The 24,986-nt window shown below is 35.6% G+C and overlaps 1 protein-coding gene across 1 annotated transcript; it reads left to right on the top strand.

The window, feature by feature from the left end:
* LOC145323889 (organic cation transporter protein-like) lies at nucleotides 1-19,587 on the top strand. The gene is made up of 19 exons (XM_080166485.1): nucleotides 1-133; nucleotides 7,878-7,992; nucleotides 8,897-8,972; nucleotides 9,516-9,603; nucleotides 10,072-10,158; nucleotides 10,468-10,548; nucleotides 12,045-12,137; nucleotides 12,590-12,681; nucleotides 13,180-13,265; nucleotides 13,607-13,711; nucleotides 14,671-14,746; nucleotides 15,240-15,317; nucleotides 15,864-15,938; nucleotides 16,191-16,281; nucleotides 16,682-16,791; nucleotides 17,308-17,404; nucleotides 17,788-17,863; nucleotides 18,082-18,198; nucleotides 19,172-19,587. Exons 2-19 carry the CDS (start codon nucleotides 7,879-7,881, stop codon nucleotides 19,238-19,240), a joined length of 1,611 nt encoding a protein of 536 aa, XP_080022611.1. The 5' UTR covers nucleotides 1-133; nucleotide 7,878; the 3' UTR covers nucleotides 19,241-19,587.
* Nucleotides 19,588-24,986: the final 5,399 nt, after the last annotated feature.

Raw genomic sequence — 24,986 nt, 5'->3', positions numbered from 1 at the left:
TGATATTGTTTTATTTTATATCTCTAAATTGTTTAAAAATGATTTTATGGAATTGTAATTTATTTATTTATTTTATTTCATGTTAGAATGAGATGACAATTAGTTTAAAACAGAAACATCATTAGATTAAAAGGTAAGCATTTTATTATGCAATGTATGCACTAGTGGCTGCGCCCACAGCTAAATGACAATAATTGTGTTGCATTGGGTGGGGGGGGGGCGGGGTTGGTCCATCACCTTAGCTCTTATTTTTTTTAGAAATCTTTGGGTGAGGGGGTATTTACCAGGGGATTTCTTTTGGGAAAGTGGTGGTATCCTTCTTAGGACCAGAAAGGGCTTTCCTATAAATAAGAGTAATTCCATTCTAGAGTAAAGCGATATCGTTTTGGTACAGACAGGCACACTGACATTCTGTTGATTTTCTATAAGGATTATTCGAACTTATTTTCTGGAAGTTAAATACTATTTTTAAACATTCTTTTTGTATTTTTACGGTACGAAGGTATATTTCCCGTCCCTCGACAAAAAGTCCACTAAAAAGTTTTACTGCTTTTCCCGAAACAAAAAATGGAAAAACAGCCAACCAAGAATACTTTTAGAAGAGCTTCGCAACAGAAAACTTCATGTTGTCTGCTAAATTTGCAAATTGAATGATGTTACATAACATTAACAATGGACACATTGTATTCATCAAAAATAATTTACTTTTACTTTTATTAATTTTTAAAAGCGAATCTTTTCTATAATTAGGGTCCGTCCGTCTGTAACGGATAGCCTTTTTTCGTTAATTTTGGCATGTTAGAATTGTCCTATCGATTTTGCTTGGTGATTCCTTTATTAGTTAGGTACGATTTAGAAAGCGTAGCAACTCTTTAATTATTACCAAAATGTCCGCAAGTCCATTTTAAACATGTTGATTTTTTTACTTTTTTAACAACAAATTTTTATGTGATCTACCGTTTCAGTGCTTCGCTTTTATGTATGTTGTCATCCTTGTTTACCTAGTGTAAAAACGCTTTCTAAGAAACTCGACTTTTTTAACAGCTAAATAAAGAATTTTTTCTAGTATTACTTTCCAATTAATATCCGCAAGTTTTCTTAGACCGTGCCTTAGGAACATATGAGCTAATATAACTGGTTTTAATCTTATAATCTTTGATTTCAATATCCGCGGTAATCTGTCTATAATACGATGCGTTAAATAACTATTATGTCCTTTAACTAGATACCAAAGACATTTATTTTTAAACTCCTTTTATCCGTACGTCTCACGGGCTGTTATTATTTATGATTTTTGCTACAAATGGAAATGGTCATTATTGTTTTTTTTTCGGGTTTTAAATCCGCTTAAGTTTAGGTCTGTTGTAATAGTTATTTCTTGCATCGTGCTATAAACAGCTTTCCGCGGATATAGAATGTACAATTATAAGATTAAAACCAGTTTTTTTTTGCCCCGAGGTGCCGAAGGCACTGGCTAAAAAAACTGGTTTTAATCTTATGATTGTATATTTTTATATTCGTAGAAAGCTGGATATAATACGAAGCTAGACATAGTTTTTTCATATGGATAAGAACCGGTTCCTATCCACCGGATTCGAATGAATACGAGAAATTAAATTTTTGTTATATTTCTTTTTCATTTTGTTTGGTGATTTCCCTTTAAATTTGTAATTACGTAGAAAACTACTTACCTACACACTTAATGTTTTAGTTATGTCATCAGCTTTTACAAAAATGCGTCGTGTTTTACATTTTTGTGTCTTTTCCTAAGTTATTTGTTATTTCCTGTTATTCAAAATGTAAAAATCTATTTCCTAAATTGATTTAGATTACCTACTGTAGAAAATTAAAGATAAAAATGTAATATGATCTAAAATTTTGGTATTATCATTACATTGAACCTTCAATTTAGAGTTGTTTACTTCGCAAATTTTAAAAAGAAAACATCTTGCAAAGCAAATCATTCGCAAATTTTTTTGGCTTCAAGGAATTTTTAGAATTGATGTACCTAAAAAGTTAATCAACAGAGCCCGTCCCCCATATTTTATTAAAGGATTCAAAATGCATGGACATATATCTTTTTAACTCTTATTTTATACATCTTAATTGGAACTGATGATCTATTTTTATAGAGAAACATATGTATTCCACCAATAAATAGTTAAAAAATTAAATGTGTTTATACAAATAATAATATTTTTATTAAATAGTATAACGATGGCTCTATATTCATTCGTTTGAAGTAAAAGATCTCAGCAATTATAGAATTAACCAGCTTTGTTAGTTCTGAGGTGTCAAATTCCAGACTAACAAATATGATACGAAAGGGGTAGTTTCACGAAATGCATTTGAACTTAATTTAGTGAACTGCATATTTTTTCCTAGTTAATGGGTTAAACTACATTTATATAGCCTATATTTGAAATAAATTCAATTTTCTACCACGTAGTTTTTAAAATATCAAGACTTGAAAATTGTATATTTGTGATTATGCAATTTAAAAAGACGATTTTCAAGTCTTGATATTTTAAAAACTACGTGGTAGAAAATTGAATTTATTTCAAATATAGGCTATATAAATGTAGTTTAACCCATTAACTAGGAAAAAATATGCAGTTCACTAAATTAAGTTCAAATGCATTTCGTGAAACTACCCCTTTCGTATCATATTTGTTAGTCTGAAATTTGACACCTCAGAACTAACAAAGCTGGTTAATCCTAAACATTTAACCAGGATAAAATATGCGGTTCACTAAACTAAATTAAGTTCAAATGCATTTTGTGAAACTACCCCTTTGATTTAATAAAGAAAATGAAAGCCATTATTATATTAATTTAAGTTTCTTTAAATTAAATTAGGCTCATTTAAGTTAGCACAGAGAATCTTCTATAATATACTGAAACTTATTTGCTTTTTCTTGTTTAGTTTTGTTGCAAAACAGAGGTAGTTTTTTTACCTTCTTTTCAGGGATATCGGGATAGAACCATAGTAAAATAATTTTCCCACAATTCTTATGTGAAATAGTCCCATTTTTTCATAGGTTGTAAAATTATATGTAGTTTTATTAATCTTGCATTGTTCCCGCCCTCCCGGATTGTTGCGTACACAATAAGATCCGTACATACACTAAAACTGTAAACATCAAATCACGGCTTTAGTTGGTAGAAAAGATCCATCTTAGCTACAACAAAAGCGCCCTGCGGCGATTTTACACAAAAGACGCTACTCACGTCCCTTTTTAGTAAGATGTATACTAACATATGTATTATGTAAGAAAAATTGAAGAACTTAAACCAGAAGTGAAATCGAATGAATTCTTTTAACAAGGAGTCGTTGAACTATACAACTATTTTGTGATATTATAGTGAAAATGAATTAATAAAAGTGGCAAAATTATCCAGAATTACATCAAATTAACTAATTTAGATAATTACTGGTTTAAATATTACAGAATAATAAACCATTTCCCCTCTTTACAATGTTAAAAATATACTTTTTGGCCAAAAAACTGACTTCCTCTAAATTTAACTCTTTTTAATTCTTTTCCCGTATATAAAAAAATTGACGTCCAAATTATTGTGATTATTTTATTCTTTAATTACAGTCTTCTTACAGTTACTATAATTATGAAAAGGAACTTGATAATTTTATATTAGTAGCGCAGTAATAGTATATCTAAGGATTACCCGTATGACTGCCTGAAGAAAAGTTTTCTTTTTGCGTCATGTTTTTAAACAGTTATGATTAACCCGATTAAACATTACATTTACTGAATTTGTCTTTAAAACTATTTCACTGTTATTTTTTTACATTTGCTACGCTATGTTTAGACAAAAATATAAAAATATAAAGTGGTCACATTATATTTTTTTTTCTTTAAATAGATTTTTTAAAAGGTAAAACCTTACATTATATAGTATTTATTAAAACTATTTATAAATAACATTAGGTACTTTGATATTCGTTTAAAAACGGATATAAAGCAACAATGCGTTTCCTTTTTTATTATTTACATTTGCATTTAAACAAATATAAGTAGTCATGGTTGTGTACATTTTAAAAATAAATATTAATTTGTTAGTCTTTTGCTTATCCAGGCCTTCTATGGTTCTAAAAGTCATGACTGGTCATTTTTGTAACAAGTATTTTTTATATTTTTATACGCACCGTTTTACGCAAGGAATTCTCGGTTTTTAAAAGCAAAGCTTTTCTTTGATTAGGGTACGTCCGTCCGAGACGGATAGCTTTTTTCGTTAATTTAGGCATGTTAGAATTGTCATATCGATTTTAAACTTTGCATGGTGATTCCTGTAGTAGTTAGGTACGATTTAGAAAGCGTAGCAACTCTATAATCGTTACCAGAATGTCCGTACGTCCATTTTAAACATGTTGATTTTTTAACAATATTTTTCTTGTGATATAGTCATCCGATGGATTTGATTTTGCACTAAGGTACAATATTAAAAGCGGATCATCTCTATATCAAGTCCAAAAAAATATCAGTTTGTACTTTAACATAATTCTGTATTTCAGAAGTTTTGCATCAAATTTACGTATAATTTTGTCAAAACTCATATATTTATATTTTGTATATTCAGTTCTGACACTCTACAAGATTTAATGTTCATCTGTCATACCGTTTCAGAGCTTTGCTTTTATGGATACTGTCATCCTTGTTTTTAAAGATCTATTATACTTATAAAATCGTGTCATTGTAAACATTTTTCAATATTTCCTTATAAACCATGTTATAATAAGAATCGTATAACTGTTACTTTTATGTTTTTATTCTTACTGTGAGTTATTTACAGTTGTTTCTTTAGCTTTTTAATAATGTTTCTTTTATAAACCAGTGACTGCGCACTACCATCCATGGGATCTTTATTCGAATAATGAAAAATAGCCTAAGACATTTAGATTCCTATTAATCTAGTTTTTGATTAACCCAAAAGCCACCAAAAAGACAGCTGACATCCATTCACAATAAAAAAAAAATATTTTTTTTCTGTGGCTTTATTGATTACCTACTTTTTAACTAGACCATGATTTATATAATATTTTCTGCTTGAGGCTTCATTTAACAAGGATATATTGTATTTGATTTTGATTTAGCTCAGAATTTGCCAAGCTATTAGTTGAATAACTTTTACCGAAACTGTCTTTATATTAGCGTAGCTACTCTATCATAATCTATCAGTTGCATGGTTACTAGAATTGACTTAATTTTCTTTGATATCACTAAAAGAATTCTTAGTTATTTAATAAAAAAATAAATATATTTCTTAATTTCGACGTAATTGGAAGTAGTGAGTCAAATTAAAGCTGAAAAACTCATTGATTGATGGCTTTATTAAAATTAAAGCACAAAAAATGTTGCTGTCATTGTAAAGTGGACATTAATAACAGTATTTTTACACACCATTGCATTCACTTGACAATAACTTATGTTTCAATTTAATGTGAAATTTGATATCTTACACGACAAAAGTTTTTTTTCGTGTTTTCAATAATTTATTTCATATAATAATCTTGTTGTAAATAAAACCGAAAATAAAACAAGAATAAAACTGTGCACAGTAATCGAGCTTAGCTATCCTAGGGAGTGTAGCACAGCTTTTTACAACTAAGGTTTGAACTACGGTGTGTCGAGACTATTTTTGTAATTAAAAAGCATATAGTTTTAAAACAGATCAGCAACTAGCTAATAAATTGTCATTTTCGGTGATTCATTTACAATACTTACCATATAACCAGGGATACAAAGGGATAAGACAATGACAATAAATTGGTGGTGTACATCCCATTCCCCAATGTTAATACAATAAATTTCCCATCTATAGATTAAAATTAATGGTTAGAACGTTTGGACACTTAACTTAATAAACCAACTAATCAAAATTCATAAAAAGTCCCCAAAGTTGTTAAGCCAACGAATATGAAAACTTTATTATAAAACTTTAGGGACCAGTGAAATAAACGGCAGATTGTTTACTCCCTCGCTGCATACAGTTAACATAATAGAATTTTAAAAATAGATTATTGCTCATTAATTCCAGCACAACTGATTGTTTTAAAAGCATTTTTCGTAAATATAGGTAAAGTTTAATGGTGTTCATTTTCAACTTAAATTTTCAATTTTTTGTAATTTATGTTCTTATATCTAGATAGTCGTTTTTTGTGAAATTGTTCATCCAACCCTGTGATAGACATTATTATCCAAGAATTTGGTTGTAACTTCACCCCTAAAAAAGATTAAAGATTACTTAAAAATTCTTATATAGCGTGTTTTTTTAGAATTGAATTTCTATAATGGCAGAGTCCCTTTTAAATCAACAGTTGACCCGATACAACTTTCTATAATATTAGATTTATTATTACTTGGATCTTACACCAGATTTTCACGTTCTATAATAAAGTAAAACTTGTAGTGGGCTAAAATAAAGACCCCCTTCACCCACTTATATATCCACTTAAATTTTACACCCCTTTTATTATCATTGTTTTCAAAAGATATTTTTAGACCTTGTAAGGGATCTTTTCCTAAAGAATAATCACAAAAATTATAGTGATAGTTTGCTTGTTGTGATGAGACGTTGTGTTCGAATCTCTCTTCATATCTAAAAAAGTAAAAAGAAATGTAACCACTGCTGCTATGTCAGATACGCTACATGACAGTATTAGCTTATTACAATGCATGGTTTGAACTTCCTGACAAAGGTTTTCTAAATTAGAAAAGTTGGTTGTCTTAAAGAGGATGGCGAATAATCTTGCAATTTACCAAGTAAGATCTGGATAGGTATACCAATCCGTCAAACAGTGGATAGCTTGAAATATATACGTTGTCTTTCAATATATCAGGAATAACGTATAACCAACAAGCGAAATAAATCTAAAATAATACTTGGGAGGCAAATGGAGAGGTCGTCAATTTTACGATGTGTTGCATCCCAACGACAGCTGAAAAAACACGTATAGGTTTCGTGATTTTTTCCAAAATTAATTTCATTGTTGGTATATGCTCTCAACTTATACTTGTGTTAGTGGGGGAAGGGCGGGTGGGTCGGGTTGTTTAAATCGTCCAATTGGATGTTGCCATATTGAATTTAAATAAATTACTGAAGCATAAATACCTACTTAATACTATGAGCTTATAACAGGTTTTCAACTTTTTCTTTTCACTCAGCTCAGATTGTCTAAAAAGATAGGATTTAGAATATTATCAATTTCATAACAATATACATATATTTGGATAATATCTATTAATTCTAATAATACGAACTTAAATACATTTCCTTGTAGATATAGCAGTTAACAATTCTACAAAAAAGTTATCTATTTTTAAAAGAGAAGCTTTTCTATTATTAGGATCGGTCCGTCCATCCGGATAGGATAGCTTTTTTCGTTAATTTAAGCATGTTAGAATTGTCATATTGGTTTCAAACTTTGCATGGCGATTCCTGTATCTATAATCGTTACCTGAATGTCCGTACGTCCATTTTAAACATGTTGATATATACCTACCTTTTTTAAAAAAAAATTTTACATAATATAATAATCCGATTAATCTTATTTTTGGAATACTGATTCCTATTACAACAAGGTAATAAATAAAATCATAAACGAAGCATCTCTATAATTAAGTCCTAAATATTTAAATATGTCCTTAAACATTATCCTGTAATGAAACATTTTTCAACAAATTTACTTAAAATTTTTTTCGACCCTTATAAATTTTTATTCTGATTATTCAGTTCTGACACTCTACAAGTGTTAAAATTAGTTTGTCCTACCGTCTGAGAGCATCGCTTCTATGGATGTTGTCATCATTGTTAACTATTCATAAATGTTGTCATCCTTGTTTCATTTTCAAATATAGAATGACGGAGGAAGAAGATTATATTACCCGGCGGATTGGAATCATAGGAAAATGGCAGTGGCGAGTACTTGGTGTCATGCTGGTATCCTCCGCCCTTGGCGCATGGCAAATTTTGGTGAGTATTCTTTATCGTCCACGACATACCCTTATAAATAAGAAACAGGATGCGTGTGTCCGTCTGTCTGTAGCGAGCGAAGGATCTCACTAACCTTTTAACTTGTCATTACTTCTCTATCTACAGTGATGTATAACTTTTGAAGTCTCAATGTTAATGATTATGCCGCTCTGAGTCTCGAGAACCCGAGAACTAATCACCTTAGCCTCAATGGAACTTGCGATCGCTTATAAAGTTTGAGTTAACAACATGGTTTTCTCACGTGTGGGTGACACTCCAAATAGAAGATGTGAGTTAATAAATGATTAACAAGGCTTGTATAGTAGCTTCGCTACTTAAACCAACTAGTTATGAAACTCCAGAAATGTAGTTTAAAAATTAAATTAGATAATGCAAGATTGCGTGATGAACTGCAAAATTTTGTTGATGCTAAAATTACATGTTACTTTTAAATTATCATATATTAATTTTCTAAAGCACAAAGGCTATTCTACATTTACTCCTAGTCTGCTAGTATAAACATGAAGAAAAAAACATTTTTTGGGCGCATTTGTATACAACATATGCTTTTATTCACTATAGGGTATGTACGCCGTACGGTAGGACAATTTCACTATTAGGAAATGGGGATAACACTGTAGACTTAAGCTTTCTTTGTTTCTGCAATTAAAAACCCTAAGACTCTTCAGTCCAGTGTCTTGAGATTTATTGAATTATTATACTTCAGCATAATTTTTTTTATTTAAAGTTATAATTTCAAGTTATTTAACTATCCCATTTTAGTAATATACATTAGTATACACTATTTCATTATTGATGAATTGAATATGGATGTTATTGCCCTTGTTAAAAATAAATTAAAGCAAAATTTTAAAATTCATTTAATTAAAAAATTATTTTGCAGGCAATCAGTTTTCAACTTCCAGAGCTGAAATTTCACTGTGTCCCAGACGATCTTGTCTTGTCAGACAAAATATTAGGTAATCATTATAAACAAGGATGACATTGTCCAAAAGAAGGGGGTCACGAACCGCCAACCAATAAACGCCACAGCTGTTTATTTTTGTTCGTTTGCAGCTGACACCAAAACGTAAACTCTACCTAATGAACCTCCAGTTTAAAAAATCCGCAGTCGAACCATAAAAATGTTTTAGTTGGTTAATGTAAACATCATAGATATTTTCCTACCAGCGGCTTCACCCCTTACATCTAGGGTCTCCCTATTTAAGCAGAAAAATAGTCTAAAACAATCCAATAACTTAAATCTAAAAATAAAGTACCCTAAAACCACCGTGGTTTAAGCTTCAGACAAAAAACTTCATTGAAAGTAATCAAACATTAAGGTGTTTTGTCTGTTTATTAAGATCTCGATAACAACCTAATCGATTTTGTTCTCTTGGAAGAATTTTATAGAACCAGCCCATGTTTTAAGTTATTTTCTCTTTCTAAAATCAAGATACTTGGGGTGTAGCAACTAGTATAATGACATGAGTTATTGAATATCATGTTATTGTTATTTTTAGATCCTCGGTTAAAATGGAATGAAACACAGCATTTATTATCAGAATATCAAGTTTCGTCAGACCAATGTACAATCCTTATTAATGGACGGTAAGTAATTTTCTAATTTTTAGCGACTACTTAAAACTCATGTTACACCATTAAACATCTTCTTAGTTTATTATTAAACAAGCGGATACACCCCCTAGAGGACTATTTTTTCTTCTAAGGGCGATTTATCTTGGGAGGATTGTGGTACAACCCCCCCCCCCCTCCCTCTTCCCCAAAAGTAGTAATAAACCTCCCTAGGACCTATGAGAAGCTACACTGTAAATGAGAACCATATCAGTTTAGTGGTTGGTGAGATACTTCGGTACACACGCAGCTCAGATCCTGTTGCTTTATTATTAGGATGATTGTTCAAAAATTAAAATTATTGCAGGTACGCCTGTCATTTTTTAGCATTACAAATAACAAACATCTCCATTTATGATTTATCATGAGCCGGTACTCAACCTATTACCTCCCTGACGTGACGACTAATTTTAAAGATTTTAACGTATGTTACTTATTTGTCAGAAACGAGACCTGTACAAAATGGGTATTTGAATCAGATGGAAGCTTAGTTCAAGATTTTAACCTGGTCTGTGAAAATGAGGGCTTAGTGTAAGTATCTGAAATCTTTATATAACAGCCATCAGCTTTTGTCCTGTTCGTTCCATCACTCCTGGTTAATGATATGTTTCCTAAAAAATCAACTAAACGGATAAAGTACTATATATTTGTTAATACTTGATATCGCATGGAGTCGGAGAAATTGTCTTGAGAAATACTTGTTCATGCTTAAGATAACTCACGTGGATTTTACGTCTTATCCCTAAGTTTAATGGGTGAATAGTGAAAAGATACATGTAAAGGTGGTTTAGATTTGTATACCTTAATATCATATGATAAGTAGATTGAGTATTTATTCAGATCCATAACCAAAGCTGTGTTTATGGGAGGAATGATGGCTGGAACTCTTTTCTCGGGTGTTCTATCTGATATTTTTGGAAGGTAAAAAGATGACAGTAAAGCTCTTTGCAACTTGCAGTGAATTATAAATAGTAAATAAGTTAAGCATAACAATATATTTGATGTAAATCTGTATTAAAAATGATAATCGGCATACAGAGATGGGAAAAAACCAGGTTTTTTTTTAAAAAGATCAAACCAGTGTGTTTTATTTGGTTTAAACCGGTTTTTATTGGTTTTTATTAATAAAAACCAGGTTTTTTTGTTTTTTTTTAATTTTTTGGTTTTTTTTAATAATATCCAAATTAAAGTATTCTAATTTAGTATAAAGTGGTAGTTTCACGAAATGCATTTGAACTTAATTTAGTGAACCGCATATTTTATCCTGGTTAAATGGTTAAACTACATTTATATGGCATATATTTGAAAGAATTTCAATTTTCTACCACATAGTTTTTGAAATATCAAGACTTGAAAATCGTCTTTTTAAATTGCATATATCACAAAAAGACAATTTTCAGGTCTTGATATTTTGAAAACTACGTGGTAGAAAATTGAATTTATTTCAAATATATGCTATTTAAATGTAGTTTACCCCATTAACTAAGAAAAAATATGCGGTTCACTAAATTAAGTTCAATTGCATTTCGTGAAACTACCCCTTTAGTATAAAGATTTAAACTATTAAAAGAATTTTGAATTAGGTATTTATGTTTATGACTGTATTTTTTACATTATAAAAAGACTAGCGACTAGGCCCCTAGGGGCACTTGAGGAGGAGAGAGTCGAATTTAATAATGAATTTTTTATTTTATATTTTGTAAGAAAAAACAAAAAAAAAAATTTGGGGGGGGGGGGCGAACATTTTTTTTTTTGGGGGGGGGGTTGCCCCCCCCCCCTCATTTTTAAATTTAGTTAAAAAGTTAAAAAAAAAAATTTTTTTCCCAGGGGGGGTTGGGGGTTATAATAGTTATAAACCTTCCCGGTACCTATGAGAAGCTACCCTGTTAAGGAGAACCCAATCGGTTCAGCGGTTAGCGAGATCCTTTGGTACAAACATACAAACACACATACAAACATCCTGTTACTTTATTATAAGGATATAACTGGAAAGATAGGCCTTTGTATTAAAAAAACCATTTAAACCATCCCACCTTGTTTTTTTTTTGTTTTTTTAGCTTTTTTTTTGGTTTAAACCACTTGATTAAAACCACGTGGTTTTTATTTTGCCATCCCTGTCGGCATATGTTCTATTGGTATATGTATATGTAACCAGGCTGCTATGCTTATAACATTGTTCCTAATTGCATTTAGGATTCAAGGACAATTTAAAAATCAAACTTAGTTATCTTATATTAAGTTAAAGCTAATTAATTCTTATATGATGTTTTCTTGTAATGGAATGCAAAAGATCCCTTTACATATTTATTATTGATGTTTCTTAGTAAATTGATGGAAAAGTTCTTCTTATGCGATAGATTTAAAGTACGATAATTGACTGGAAAAAAGAATTCCTAACTACTATTTGTTAATTCCAGAAAAAAGCTGATGATTGCAACTGCCATCATATTTTCCATAATAAGCTGTTGTGTGACAGCCTGTACCACCATATATCAGTTTATGGCACTCAGGTAAGGAGGGAGGAGACATTGGGCTGTTTATTACACCTAGTTTCCAAAGTTTTATATTAATGTTTTTTATTCGTTAGCTTACCAACTTTGGAAACTTTTCTTGAATTTTAAATGATTGGTTCATCTAGGTAAATGTCCAAACGTTTTAACCACTAATTGTAATCTATAGAAGGGGTACATTGATGAATCACTATTGGGGATGTATGTACAATATACATCAATTTATTGCCAATTGTCTTATTCCTTTAGATCCTTTAAATATTAGTCTTTCTTCAGCAGTATAAAAACTTTGCTTGAATGGCGTTTACATTGTTATATTGACAAAACCTGCTGAGATTTGTAATTAAGTTTGTATACCTTTTTTCGTGATAATCCTTACATTTGCTGTACTGTTTAAAAGCTTAATTTTCCTTGAAGCTTAATTTTCCTTGTTTTATACTAATTTGTTTCAGGTTCTTTGTAGCCATGTCTGGCATAGCACTGTACACAACCTGCTATGTTTACAGTATGGAGATGATTGGCGGTATATGGAATACACTCATAGGTAATTGTTGAGATCATGGAAAGAAAGCGGAGTAGTGGGTTTTGTCGTATTTTCACAGTAGCTTTTTTCCTATTTCTAGCCATTGTGTGGGGCTATAACCTTGCAGTCAATCATTAACATTAACCTAACCTAACCTCAAATAACTTATTAAAAACTACTGTAAAAATATGACGAAACCCGTTATTGTTGTTTAAAATTTTTTGAGTTTTTAAGATATTGGAAGGTATTATTGTGGAATCTTACGCAAAACTTAAAATTGGGCGTAAACTATTAAATATGACTTTTCGTAAATATTTGTATGTTGAGTGATTGTGTGTTAGTTTGACTTATTAGAGAATGGCGGCTGCTCTGAGATCATATTCTCCACATTACTCTACTATTTGTACGCGTGACAGATATAAGAGCCAAAGATATTCATATAAGTAGTTTTTATACATTTTTCAAAGTTCTTTTTCATTTACAACTTGTTAAGTTTAATATATGTTTTGTTTTCTTCAGGTATAGGATTTCAAATTCCCTGGGCTGTTGCATACATGATCCTACCTGGCTTAGCTTATGCTCTTCCATACTGGGCACATCTGCAGGTAGCCCATTTTAGGGTGCTTATTAAAATTACAACATCCATAAGTAGCGAAGCACAAAAATCATTGGTAAGAATTCTGACACTGAGGTTGAAAAAGTAATTTTTGAAAACAATAATAGATAAAAAGCAGCCCGACTGTCATGGATGTTGTTTTATAGTTAATTTTGCTATATTATAATTGGAATGTTGATAAGAAGTTTCAGCCTTCTATCTTTAATAGTAGCAGAGAAAATCATAGTTCTTGAAAATCAAGACTGTCTTTGTCGATCAAAAGTGTAGCTTCACTAGATACAAATAATCTCAAATAAAATATTCATTGTAATTTTAATTTTTAAATTTTAGATTGTTATATCCTTGCCATGCCTGTTATTTCTTGGAGTACTTCTGGTACCAAACCTAGTTCCAGAATCTCCTAAATGGCTCCTGGCAAATGGATACGAAAAAGAGGTAACTTTAATCAAGAAGTGCTTGAAATCTTTTTTTTGCAGAACCTCAGAAAAAGTCAAATATTTCATGATATAACAAGGATGATAACATCCATAAGTAGCAAAGAACCGAAAAAATCATGGATAGGAATACGGACAAAGTGATTTAAAGAGACAATGATAAAACAGGTGAATAAAAAAATACTCACGGAACCTTTCACATCTATTTTTATATTTTATAATATTAATCATTGCATCATGACTGACAGACCTACGGACCAAGTATACAATATACCTACTGGATGCTTATTTAAAAAAATAATATTCTATCTTGAATAGATGCCGAGAAAATCGCAATTCCGTACGGACGAACTGATTTGATAGTATTAGGGTTGACAATCCGAATCCGGGATCCGGAATCCGCCCAATTTTTGGTCAATTTTGGAATCCGTATCCGGAATCCGTTTTTTATTAGCAGATTCGGATTCTTAATTGGTAGGCTAAAATTAGCGTCTTGAGTTTTTTCTTTCAACTCCTGCTTTTTGAAGGCAAAGATTATCATCATTATATATAAAATCTTTTAAAATCTGGTTCGATTCTCGGAAGTGAATTATAGAGAACACCAAGAACATTAATTTTTAGGACATATGTAGCAATTAATTTTTTTAATTTTCTAAAAAAGCCTTTTAAAATATTGCTAGAATCCGGAATCCGAATCCGGAATCCGCTAAAAATAAGAATCCGGAATCCGCCATTTTTTTTGACGGATTCTTGTAAGAATCCGAATCTGAATCCGGTCCAAGATTTGACGGATTGCCATCCCTAGATAGTATATAAAGATTTTGTGAAGTCCTTGCGATTCAAAAGATGCAATACGATTACGGTATTTTTTAAAATATTTAGAGAAATACTAGGTACTCACTCTAATATCAAACCCTGCTTATAAAAAAAACGTTTAATTTTAATTAATTTATTTTCAAGGCAGAAGAAATACTGGACAGAGCAGCAGAAATGAATGGCATGCCTCCATTGGCGAATATACAAAATCTTGAAAAAGGTAAATGGATCGATTATTATTACTTCGATTACCGATTACTAGGATGTTGCACCAGATTTTCATGAACTGAACACTAATAAAGTTATACTCGCAGCTGGCTAAAATAACGATACTTTCCCCTCCCCCAATACAACTTTACACCATCCCCTCGCCTCCTAATGGTTGAAGCAGGCCTAGCTATTTTAACAATCAATTCAACAAAAAATCACGAAACCTTTGGAAGTAAGGTGGGGGGTATATCTTGTTTTTTATTTAACTGAAGCGTGGTGGGTAAGAAGTGGAGGGGAATGGGGTTGTGGGGAAATTTTCCTTTAGAATTGTTTGTCAGAATCACATTCCCTTTTCCCTGGGTTGAACGAACTGATCAAAAAATGAGGTCCATATTAGCAAATTTATTTGACGACAAATGTTCACCTGTCAATATATCCATGTTTTCTATATCCATTGGTAAATGTTTGTCAATATTTTAATAATAATATCTCACTTTCATCAGGTGGAGGAACCCCAGTTCCAGAAAAATGGTCCTACTTTGATCTTTTCAAGAGTCCACACACTATTGTCTGCTCTTTAGGCATATTTTCATTTTTTTTATCATAAAAGTTATAGGTGATAAGATCAATCTCACTCTTGTCTTAAAGTGTAAAAATGCATAGTGGAAGGTGATACAAGGACCAATGCAGTATGAATACTCTGAATAGCGCATCTTTATTACTTATTTAATGATGATTAGAAAATGATTGGTTTTTAATATTTTAATCAAATTAAAACCCATCATGGGCTAATGTGAAAGCAGGCCTAGTAAAAAATATCACCGTTTAATTCTTAATAAACTTGCTTACAGAAAAAAACGTTTTTCAAATAACTCCGAAAAAGGGTTTAAATTTTTGTAATCCTAGTAAAGCATTTAATAGAAATTACAAGACAAGAAACTCACTTCAGTTATAGAAGAAGGGGATGAATAAAAATAAAAAAGAAAGTGTAAAAAAATGATTAACTGCGTTGCCAAAGTCAAATTGTATTCTAAACAACTAATACATTTGACGTAATTTACTCTTCGTACCTATTTTACTTGTTAATGTTATCAAAAAAATTATTACAATGAAAAATATTTCTTCAGTGATGTTCTATTTATGGTTTGCTAATAGTCTTGTTTACTATGGTATGCTTTTGAATGCTGGCTCTTTGTTACCAGGTATTTTAACTTTTTAGTAGCAAAGCCAATCTATGACAAATCATTGTCCGTCCGTATGTCTGTTTGATTACCTAAGTAAATGTTCTGTAACATTCCTAATTTTAGACAGATTTTTCTTACTTAAAGTATAATTTTATACCTAATGAGTGATTGATATAAAGTATTTCATTGGTTAATTGAAAACTTTTCGCTAAAAATCATATGAACATAATTTTCTTTGTTACAATGAATTAAATCTTTTTATAATTTTAGGAGATATCTATATCAATAACTTTGTGTCTGGAGTATTGGAAGTTTTGGCTTATATCATCACAACTTTGGTCTTTCTTTATGGAGGAAGAAGGTAATTTTTTAATCCATCTACTCTATATACAGGAACTATGTCTAGAATATCAATTTATGGAGTGCTTTTTTGGAAATATGCTCTTCGGTATTAGGTGTTTGAATGTGCTTTCGTCTGCCTGTTTGAATCTTATGTGTATTTTCATCAAGCTTATAGCATTACTACGCTTTGATGGTGAAAAAATGTTATCCTGGCTATTCTAAAACTATGGCCGATTCGTACATTCAATCCTTTTTAGTAATGTTTTCAGCTGACACCATGCACACACATTCTCATCACTTCACAATAACTTTGTTTTGTTCTTAACACTTTAAATTTCCTTTAATGGGTTATTTGACTATAGTGCAATTATGACATATGATAAGCTCTTTAAACTTGATTTGATAATGTTTAAAACTAGGTTCCCAATGAGCATTACAATGTTGTTTGGCGGAGCTGCTCTTCTGTTAGCTCTGATTGGCTACAGAGATCCTAATGAGAGCAATGAAGAGGATAAAAGTGGTGATACAGGTGAAGAAATAAAGCAATCATTTGCATTAATTGTATTTTATAATGTGATTATGTTTGGTAAAAAAAAGAACCAAAACGCTCGTGATGGAAAAATTCACATATTTGTCTTGCACATGAATTTTCTATGGGAGAGAAAGAGTGCAAGAATAATTCAGGAAGAAAGGAATCCGGACACTTAAAGAGATGCCTCGAAAGCATTATTGTGTTAGGAAGAATCTGTCAGTCAGAAAGGGAGTAGGACACGTATAGATATGATGCGCATCGAAAAGTGGATTATTTTTTAAATTTAATTCGATAAGAATGCATTCTTAAATTGCACAAAAGTGTTTTGTGTCGTTAATAGTCTCAGTTCCGATTGATATAGGATTTCATAAAACTAACAAAATAATCAACAAATTTAAAGTTCAAAATACAAAAGGCAATAAATTCATAAATATATTAACTTACTAATCCTATGTTTATCAAGACTTTAATATCAGAATTTAAAGTCTAAATATGTTTTTTTTCCTCATTTAGTAAGACTTGCATTTGGTCAGCTGGGAAAGTTTGCCATCACTGGTGGTTTTGCAATGGTCTATCTTTATGCTGCTGAACTTTTCCCAACTGTACTAAGGTAATTCAAATTCGAAGATTTTTTAAATTAAAAAAATATTGTTACCTAGTAACCTATCATAATATTTAAAGATTTTTTATTGTCAAATATAGTTTTTTTGGGGGTAAAGTCCCTTTCGTGACTTTGCCTCTTAAGGGGCGTTACTTCGCATTTTTGTCAGTAGTTTTCTTCTATTTCTAGCCCCCTTCAGCGGGCTCTAACCCTGCCGGGCAATCACCTAACCTAACCCAAAATAACCTAGGTATCAAAAGATACTGTGAAAATTCGAAGGCGCTGTCACGAAAAGGACTAAACCCATTGTTTTTACATTTGGAATAGAATTTGAGCACCAAGAAACGTTACAACGACTTGTGTCGCTTTATAAAAAGATTTTATTCTTTAAGAAATTCTGGAATGGCATTTTCATCATTCTGGGCGAGAGTTGGGTCTATCAGTGCTCCTTTTGCTGGCAGAGAACTGGTAAGACGACATTTTAGAAATAGATTTTAAAAATGCATACTTCGATATCACAATTTAAAATTTAAAATAGATTAATGTTAAAAAATTGACAAAATTTACTTTTGAAAATCAAAATACTGAAAAGTAAGACAAACTAATTTTGTTGGCTGCCACATAATTCATCTCAGGGTTAGTCCGTCACTAATTGAAACTAACCTAATCTTTCACTATTTTATCAGGCTAAATTTGACGGTCGAAGTCCTATCTACCTATTTGCATTTGTGAGCTTGATAGCTGGCGTACTTACACTTGTCCTACCTGAAACTAAGGACACTGTGCTATGTGACACCATAAAGGTAACAGCGAATCATTTAAAATTAAAAAGCTTATAGTCTTGAATTCATTTTCCGTTTTATGTTTTTTTTCTAATTATCTATTATCTGATGTAATGTATTAAAAGCTAAAAGTGGTAATCCGTAATTTATAGAAATTTCTTGATTTTGTAAATTACTTATGTAGGCTTTGGTGGATTATTTAAACAATGATTCACATAAAATGTAAAAAAAAACAAGGATGACAACATCCATAAAAGCGAAGCGTTGAAACGGTAGGACAAACAGACATTAATACTTATATAGTGTCAGAACTGAATAATCAGAATATAAATGTATAAGAGTCGATGCAAAAATTTGTTGAAAAACTGCTTGATACAGAAAAATGTTGACATACTTACATTTTTAGGACTTAATTATAGAGTTGCTTCGCTTACAATATTGTACTTTGTTGTCCCAGAAATCAGTATACAAAAAATCAGATCAATCGGATAATTAGATCATATAAAAATTTGTTGTTAAAAAGTAAAAAAATCAACATGTTTAAAATGGACGTACGGACATTTTGGTAATGATTATAGAGTTGCTACGCTTACTAAATCGTACCTAACTACTGCAGGAATCACCATGCAAAGTTTGAAATCGATAGGACAATTCTAAGATGCCTAAATTAACGAAAAAAGCTATCCGTTACGGACGGACGGACGGACGGACTGACTGACCCTAATTATAGAAAAGCTTCGCTTTTAAAAATAAAACACAGCAAATTTACTTTTACTTACAAGTGGTTAAGCCCCAAGCATCTTGTTTATATGTATTCGAAAATGGAAGGAAGGGGCAGAAAAATAACCTTAACCCTTTCTAGGATATATGCATGTAATTTTGTTGGTAGTTTTGTTTATTATCATTGGGGATGTAAATCAATTTATCGTCTTTTCCGTTCAGATTCCTGTATAAACTTGTGTCCCTTAAAACTAATGAAGAATTAATATTTTAGGAAAGTGAAGAGTTTATAGCCAACAAGGACAACACATTCAGAAAATGTCTTCCTAAACCCAAAAAATAGATTAACAATGCCATTTTTAATGAATTTCAATACTGGTGTAAAATTGTACAATATTTGTATGACTAGTATTATATGTAAAAAAATATATTTATCGATTTTTTTCTATGTAACTTTTAATTTTATTATGAGACTTCAATAGATTTTGCTATTGTCTGAAAGTTTTTCATGTTTCTTTTATGCTCATGAATAATATTTTCATTATTTTAAACGTTTATAAGGATAGTTGCACGAACAAAGGGTATTTTACAAGTTTGGGTACTTGGAGTAGTGCCCCTTTAAATGTTTTTTTTTAGAATATCATATGATAAATGATAATATTGTAAAATTAAGCCTAACGTCTAGGTTGTGTGGTATGCGGCAGCTCTGGACCATGCAGAAACCAGGACATTATAGTGATGCTACGCACCTAGCTAAATCCTGTTATTCTACAATTATAAGGCCACCTGAAAATATGTCAGATAACGGTACTGGTTTCATCTCTCAGTTGTCCTGCAAATGGAGGGAGGGGGTGTTACCCCTCCCTCTCCCATCTTAAGCACCGGAACCTTCCCCTTCCACCACCAAGTTATCAGCACCATCTCAACCCTGAGGATAAAGGATCTAAACCTGCCCTCACCTGATAGAATCACCCCCACACAGACTGTTGTTGTCACAAGTAATTATCAAACCTTCCCTCTTTAGTACCCAGACCTACCACTCAACCCCTCTATGCTTATCTACCTATTGTGCTGCTCCATGGGCTATCCTGCCTGCCCCAGACAGGGATAGCCATCTACCTAACCATTGCAATTATCTATGTTTTACTGTATGATTTATCTTTAACTATCTTTATTCCTAATCCATATGTATTTATATTATGGTTAACTGTATTCTTAATCCCCCCCACCCTTTCCAGGGATGGGGAATCATGATTGCCCAAACTGACTATTGTATATGTATTATAATGCTTTTATGTTATGATCATTTATTCCTATCCATGTAGTTATTGTTTGTTGTATATAGCCTCAGTATCCTTTACACCTTCAATAAAGTGACAACTGAAATAGATGTTGATTCTTGTCTAGTGAATGCTAGAGAAGCATAGCTTCTCTATAGTAAGGTGTCCACGTCTGTTCACACTGCCGTAGTCTTTATTCGAACTCTGGTGTCTGCCATTTACCCTAGGCGGATACCACAACTTTGGTGACAGCTGTGTGAGATTACGGCGAACCACAAGTGTAGAGCAGACGCGTATCTGAGGCTAAGGTACTCCCAGCAGTGAATCTGGCAAAACTGACGCAAGCAACCTGAATTACCCACCCTGGACAGCAAAGTTTAACTCTGCATCCGGCAGTTGTGGAAGCGAGACAGCGAAATTTGACGAATAACCGCGAGCAGCGCTGATATCTAACGGAGAATTGAGCGCCAAAAGGGCTGAAACAGGCCTGCGGACCGGCTGAAACAAGCCAAATAAGTGTAAACGGCTGGAAATAGGCCAACTTTACTGCAAGAGATAGCAGGATCCGAACCAGTGGCGCTAGCAGGACGGGACATTCCCTGCCGCCATCAGCTGGATTTGGATAAGCGGCGCTAGCAGGACGGGACATTCCCTGCCGCCGATAGGCTGAAACAAGCCACATAGCTGCAAGCGGCGCTAGCAGGACGGGACATTCCCTGCCGCCGATAGGCTGAAACACGCCACATAGCTGCAAGCTGCGAGCCAACATACGAGTGTAGTTCACCAGAACAGAGAAAAACTACGTCAACTCCAAGTATCCTGAGAAGCTACAACGCAGCCACCCATCTAGAAAAACAGATATTATGTTACATTGCAGGGATTACCACCCTGATGTGATGGCCAAACAATAGATTTATGAGCAAAGCTTGGCAAACAAATTGTTGTGTTGTGATAAATCTAAGAATAGACCAGGCTTGGATTATTGTGTATTGTGATAACAGCTAAAAATAGAACAGAGTTGGTAAACAAATCTGTTATGCAATTGTGATAAGGACAAAAATAGAATCTAGATGTAATATAATAAAGATCCTGATATACAATCAAAACATCTCAAGCCCACAGCACAATAACAATACACCCCTTATTCCAAGGGAAGGGGAGAAGCCCCTCTCCATTGAAGGCAAATACAATCAGGGTGATATAATAGATAAACCTAGGATTAAGAAGAAAAGGCAATATTACACCAGCCCACAGTTACCCCCCTCCCTCACAGGGGGAACGGACGGAGTTACCCCCGTCCCCTTACGCGCTTCCCCCTTCCTACCCACACTAGACTAAGTCCGTCTGTAGTGTGGGGCTAGCGATCGGACACACAGAGCGCCATTCACGGGTAGCGCAACAGAGTGCGGAAAATATCATAAATCCAACGGACGAAGCTGACCAATGAGAGAGCGAGTTGAGGGGTGAGAGCGCGTTTTCCCCGTGTGCGCGGATTTGACGGTGCGGACGCGCGTTGCAAGGACAGGAGATTTCACGCACACACACACACACACACACACCCACACAGGAGAGGGGCCATTCTATAGCATACATCAGAGATATTTTTTTAGGAGAAAAACTTGCAAGCTCCTCCCTCCCTGTCTACAGTGTGATAAGGAAAACTAAACCAGTTCCTTGAACCCGCTCAGACCCTCAACATCTCCTAGCTCTGCCAACCCTACTTCAAAGCTGAGTGGTTAGTGAAACAAATATATGTATATATAAATACCCAAGTGATAAATAATGTTGTTTTTTTTGTATCATGGGTACAATCAAGTGAATACTAACCTCACCAAACAACACTGGAAACTGATATGGTAACTGAACGAAAGTACGCCCACCCTGTGGACATAGCCTGACTTGCTGCCCCACACTGGGCAGTGGTGGTGTGTACCTGGACCATCGACCCTCATAGTTGTGAACCATATACAGAGGAAGCGTGATTTTTTTGGAGCAAGGAGGAAAAGCTAGCTAGCTCTGGGGATATTCCTATACACGTATATATATATATATATGGGCGTGTAGCCATGTATATATATAGATAGCCTACCTATCCATATATCTACTAGTGGATACGCTCCTAGAGACATCTGTGGATGCCTAACATATTCCCTGTTACCTTTAAAGGGCGAATATAGCTAAGATCCGCTGGTTACCACAGAAATCAAGAGCTATACTGGAAAGGAGAACAACTCAGGCTCAACAGTTAAACAAGACGCTGGCACCAACAGACCAACACCCTGCTACTTATCATGGGGGCGCGCCAGCCACAGAAACTCTTGAGCCAGGAGGACCGAGCCTACGGCTACGTGGACTACCACCCTAATTACACAGCTATAGTATTTATACTAGGGGTGAGCCGGCTCGAACCTCCTTGCGGCGCGGCTACTCTACTCTGCTTCTATATCTACAAGATACTACTTCTGTTATTACTTTGGCCTACTGTGTTGAGTACAGTGAACATCAAACACATGCCAGGTCACAGACCCCTGGTCCCTGAGATGCCCTTGTCTGGAAGGGTGACTGAATGTCCGCTGCACAGCTCCTGTTCAGTTGGTGCTCCACGCACGAGAAATAGCAATACTGGACTGGGGATTGCTGAACCTGTAGGTGTCCTCCTGGGGGTGTTGAACGATGCAACTGAGCCTAATGAGAAGGTGACAAGCTTCAGAGACTTAGTGGCCAGCCCCAAGATGGACACTACCACCAGAACTGAGACTCCAACGGGGCCCAGCCCTAGGGCCAGTACCACCTGTTTCTGGGGTGGAAAGGTCCTCCCTGGCGCTGGCCTCACCAAGCTGGAGGATGGGGAGCTGTCCCAGGGGAATAGGCTCTTCACCCAGATGCCCGACGCGTACCTGGGGGTGGGGGAGCCGCCACCCAAGCCTCCCTGGGAGCCCCCAGGCATGGAACGACTGGGGACCGGCCTAAGGATGGGGACTGGTGACCTGCTGCAGTGGAAGACTTTACCCAGCACGGAGGGAGCAGGGTTGACCAGCAGCAGTGAGGCTGTTCCCCCACACTCCAAGACCAGATGCCGCTACTCTGTTGAACCACTGCACATGTCCCAGCCAAGTTCCCCCATGCTGCTGAAGATGGAGGCCCACCAGGATGCAGAGCTCCAACCAGGGAAGTCAATAAGAAGGCCACCCCTTGCCAAAACCAGAACCACCGCAGGGGCTCCCCACCAGCAACTGACGGAGCCTGGCAGGGACGCAATACCAGCTGGCAACTCTGGCCCAACTCAGGTGGCTACCAACAGTCTGCTGACAGTCCGGAATACAGTTCAGGCTACCATCAGTATGGCATCTTCTGGGCCTTGCTGGTCCACCTGTGGGTACCTGTCCACACACTGGCCACAGGTACCCCCCAGAGATCATAGCCCCCTTTCCGACTGGCACCATCAACGGCCTTTGCTACCAACCACCTGGCATACCCAGAGGCAGGATCCCTCATGTGGAGAAGCACCTGCAGAAGCTAAGGCCGAGGCTGGCCTCGCCACCCAGGGGAGGAGAGCCGCTGTTGGATGGAAGGAACCTGTGTGTATGGGGAGGAGGCTGAATGTAACCAAGGAGCCACCACAAGCAGCCCGGCACCGCCTGACCCCTAGTAGGGGAGACCCTGTTTGTCAGCTGGTGCCCCAACTGGAGGAGGAGAGGCCTGGCAGGTTGATACACCCTGGGGAAGCCGGCCTGATGGGACTCAGCTGGACGAAGGGGCGCTGCCGCTTCAACGGCCACACAGCCGCCAAGTGTAGAACCGGTTGGGACCGGGCAATGAAGAAACACCAGGCCGCCCAACAACCTGCATGCAACCAGTCTGCCACCCAGGTCCACCTGGAGGGAGATGCCCAGCCGTCACCCCAACTAGCTGCCGCCGCTGGGGCCGCGGCTACCCAGGAGTCTGTGTCTCAGATTGGGACCATGGTGGCCAGGATCAACGTGCTGGGAGGAGCGGCTGAACCCAACCGGGTTGGCCTGGACCGCAGCCGCAACCACAGGGGACCGGTGTCCGTAACCCCTGTCACCCCCAGCAAGAGCCGAGGGGCGCTACCCAGCGCCACCGGGACGGTGGACGAGGAGGCCCTGGCGGCCGCCGAGTGGGAGAGGCAAGAGGCGCTAGCCAGCGAGTCTGAGTCGATGTATGGGACGCCAACCGGCGTCGCCACCTGGAAGGAACGAGAGGTGCTTCCCTGCACCACCAAGATGATGTCTGGGGCGACAACCGTCGCCGCCACCTGTGAAGACTGGGGGGTGCTATCCAGCGCCCCACGCTGGTGCCTGGGGCGACAACGGTCGCCGCCACCGAGAGACCTGGACCCCTGTGAAGACTGGGGGGTGCTATCCAGCACCCCCACACTGGTGCCTGGGGCGACAACCGTCGCCGCCACCGAGATACCTGGACCCCGGAAGGAGCCCGCAGCCCCAGAGGAAGGGGTGACACCCGTCACCCCCAGCCAGCCAGAGCCCCCAGCCAGCAGGGAGAGTCCAGCCGTCCCACACCCTCAACTGCATCCAGCTGTCTACCTCCCTCAACCAAGCCAGGGTAATTGTATTGCACTGGTGTACCAGGAAGTTTGGGCTGGGCCAAACTTGCCTGCGCCCCCTGCATCTGCCCCAGGAGCCAGGGTATCAGCCATTACCAGCCAAACTGAAGAAGCTTTGACCGCTGCCTGGGGAGTAACACAACTAGGTGCGCCAAGTGCCGAGCCTAACCATAGAAGTAGAGGATCTCCAACAATTATGTCTACCCAAGATGGAGACAATGTGC

This window comes from Acartia tonsa, chromosome 1 (assembly GCF_053477335.1).
Source record: "Acartia tonsa isolate MP-2025a chromosome 1, ASM5347733v1, whole genome shotgun sequence".
Lineage (NCBI taxonomy): Eukaryota > Metazoa > Arthropoda > Copepoda > Calanoida > Acartiidae > Acartia > Acartia tonsa.
The sequence above is the reverse complement of the archived record's forward strand: the minus strand, read 5'-3'. Positions and strand labels throughout refer to the sequence as shown.

Coding starts and splice junctions, on each gene's coding strand:
- LOC145323889 (XM_080166485.1), top strand. CDS start 7,879: ATGACGGAGGAAGAAGATTATATTACCCGGCGGATTGGAATCATAGGA. Junction 7,993..8,896: donor TTGGCGCATGGCAAATTTTG/GTGAGTATTCTT, acceptor ATTATTTTGCAG/GCAATCAGTTTTCAACTTCC. Junction 10,549..12,044: donor CTATCTGATATTTTTGGAAG/GTAAAAAGATGA, acceptor TGTTAATTCCAG/AAAAAAGCTGATGATTGCAA.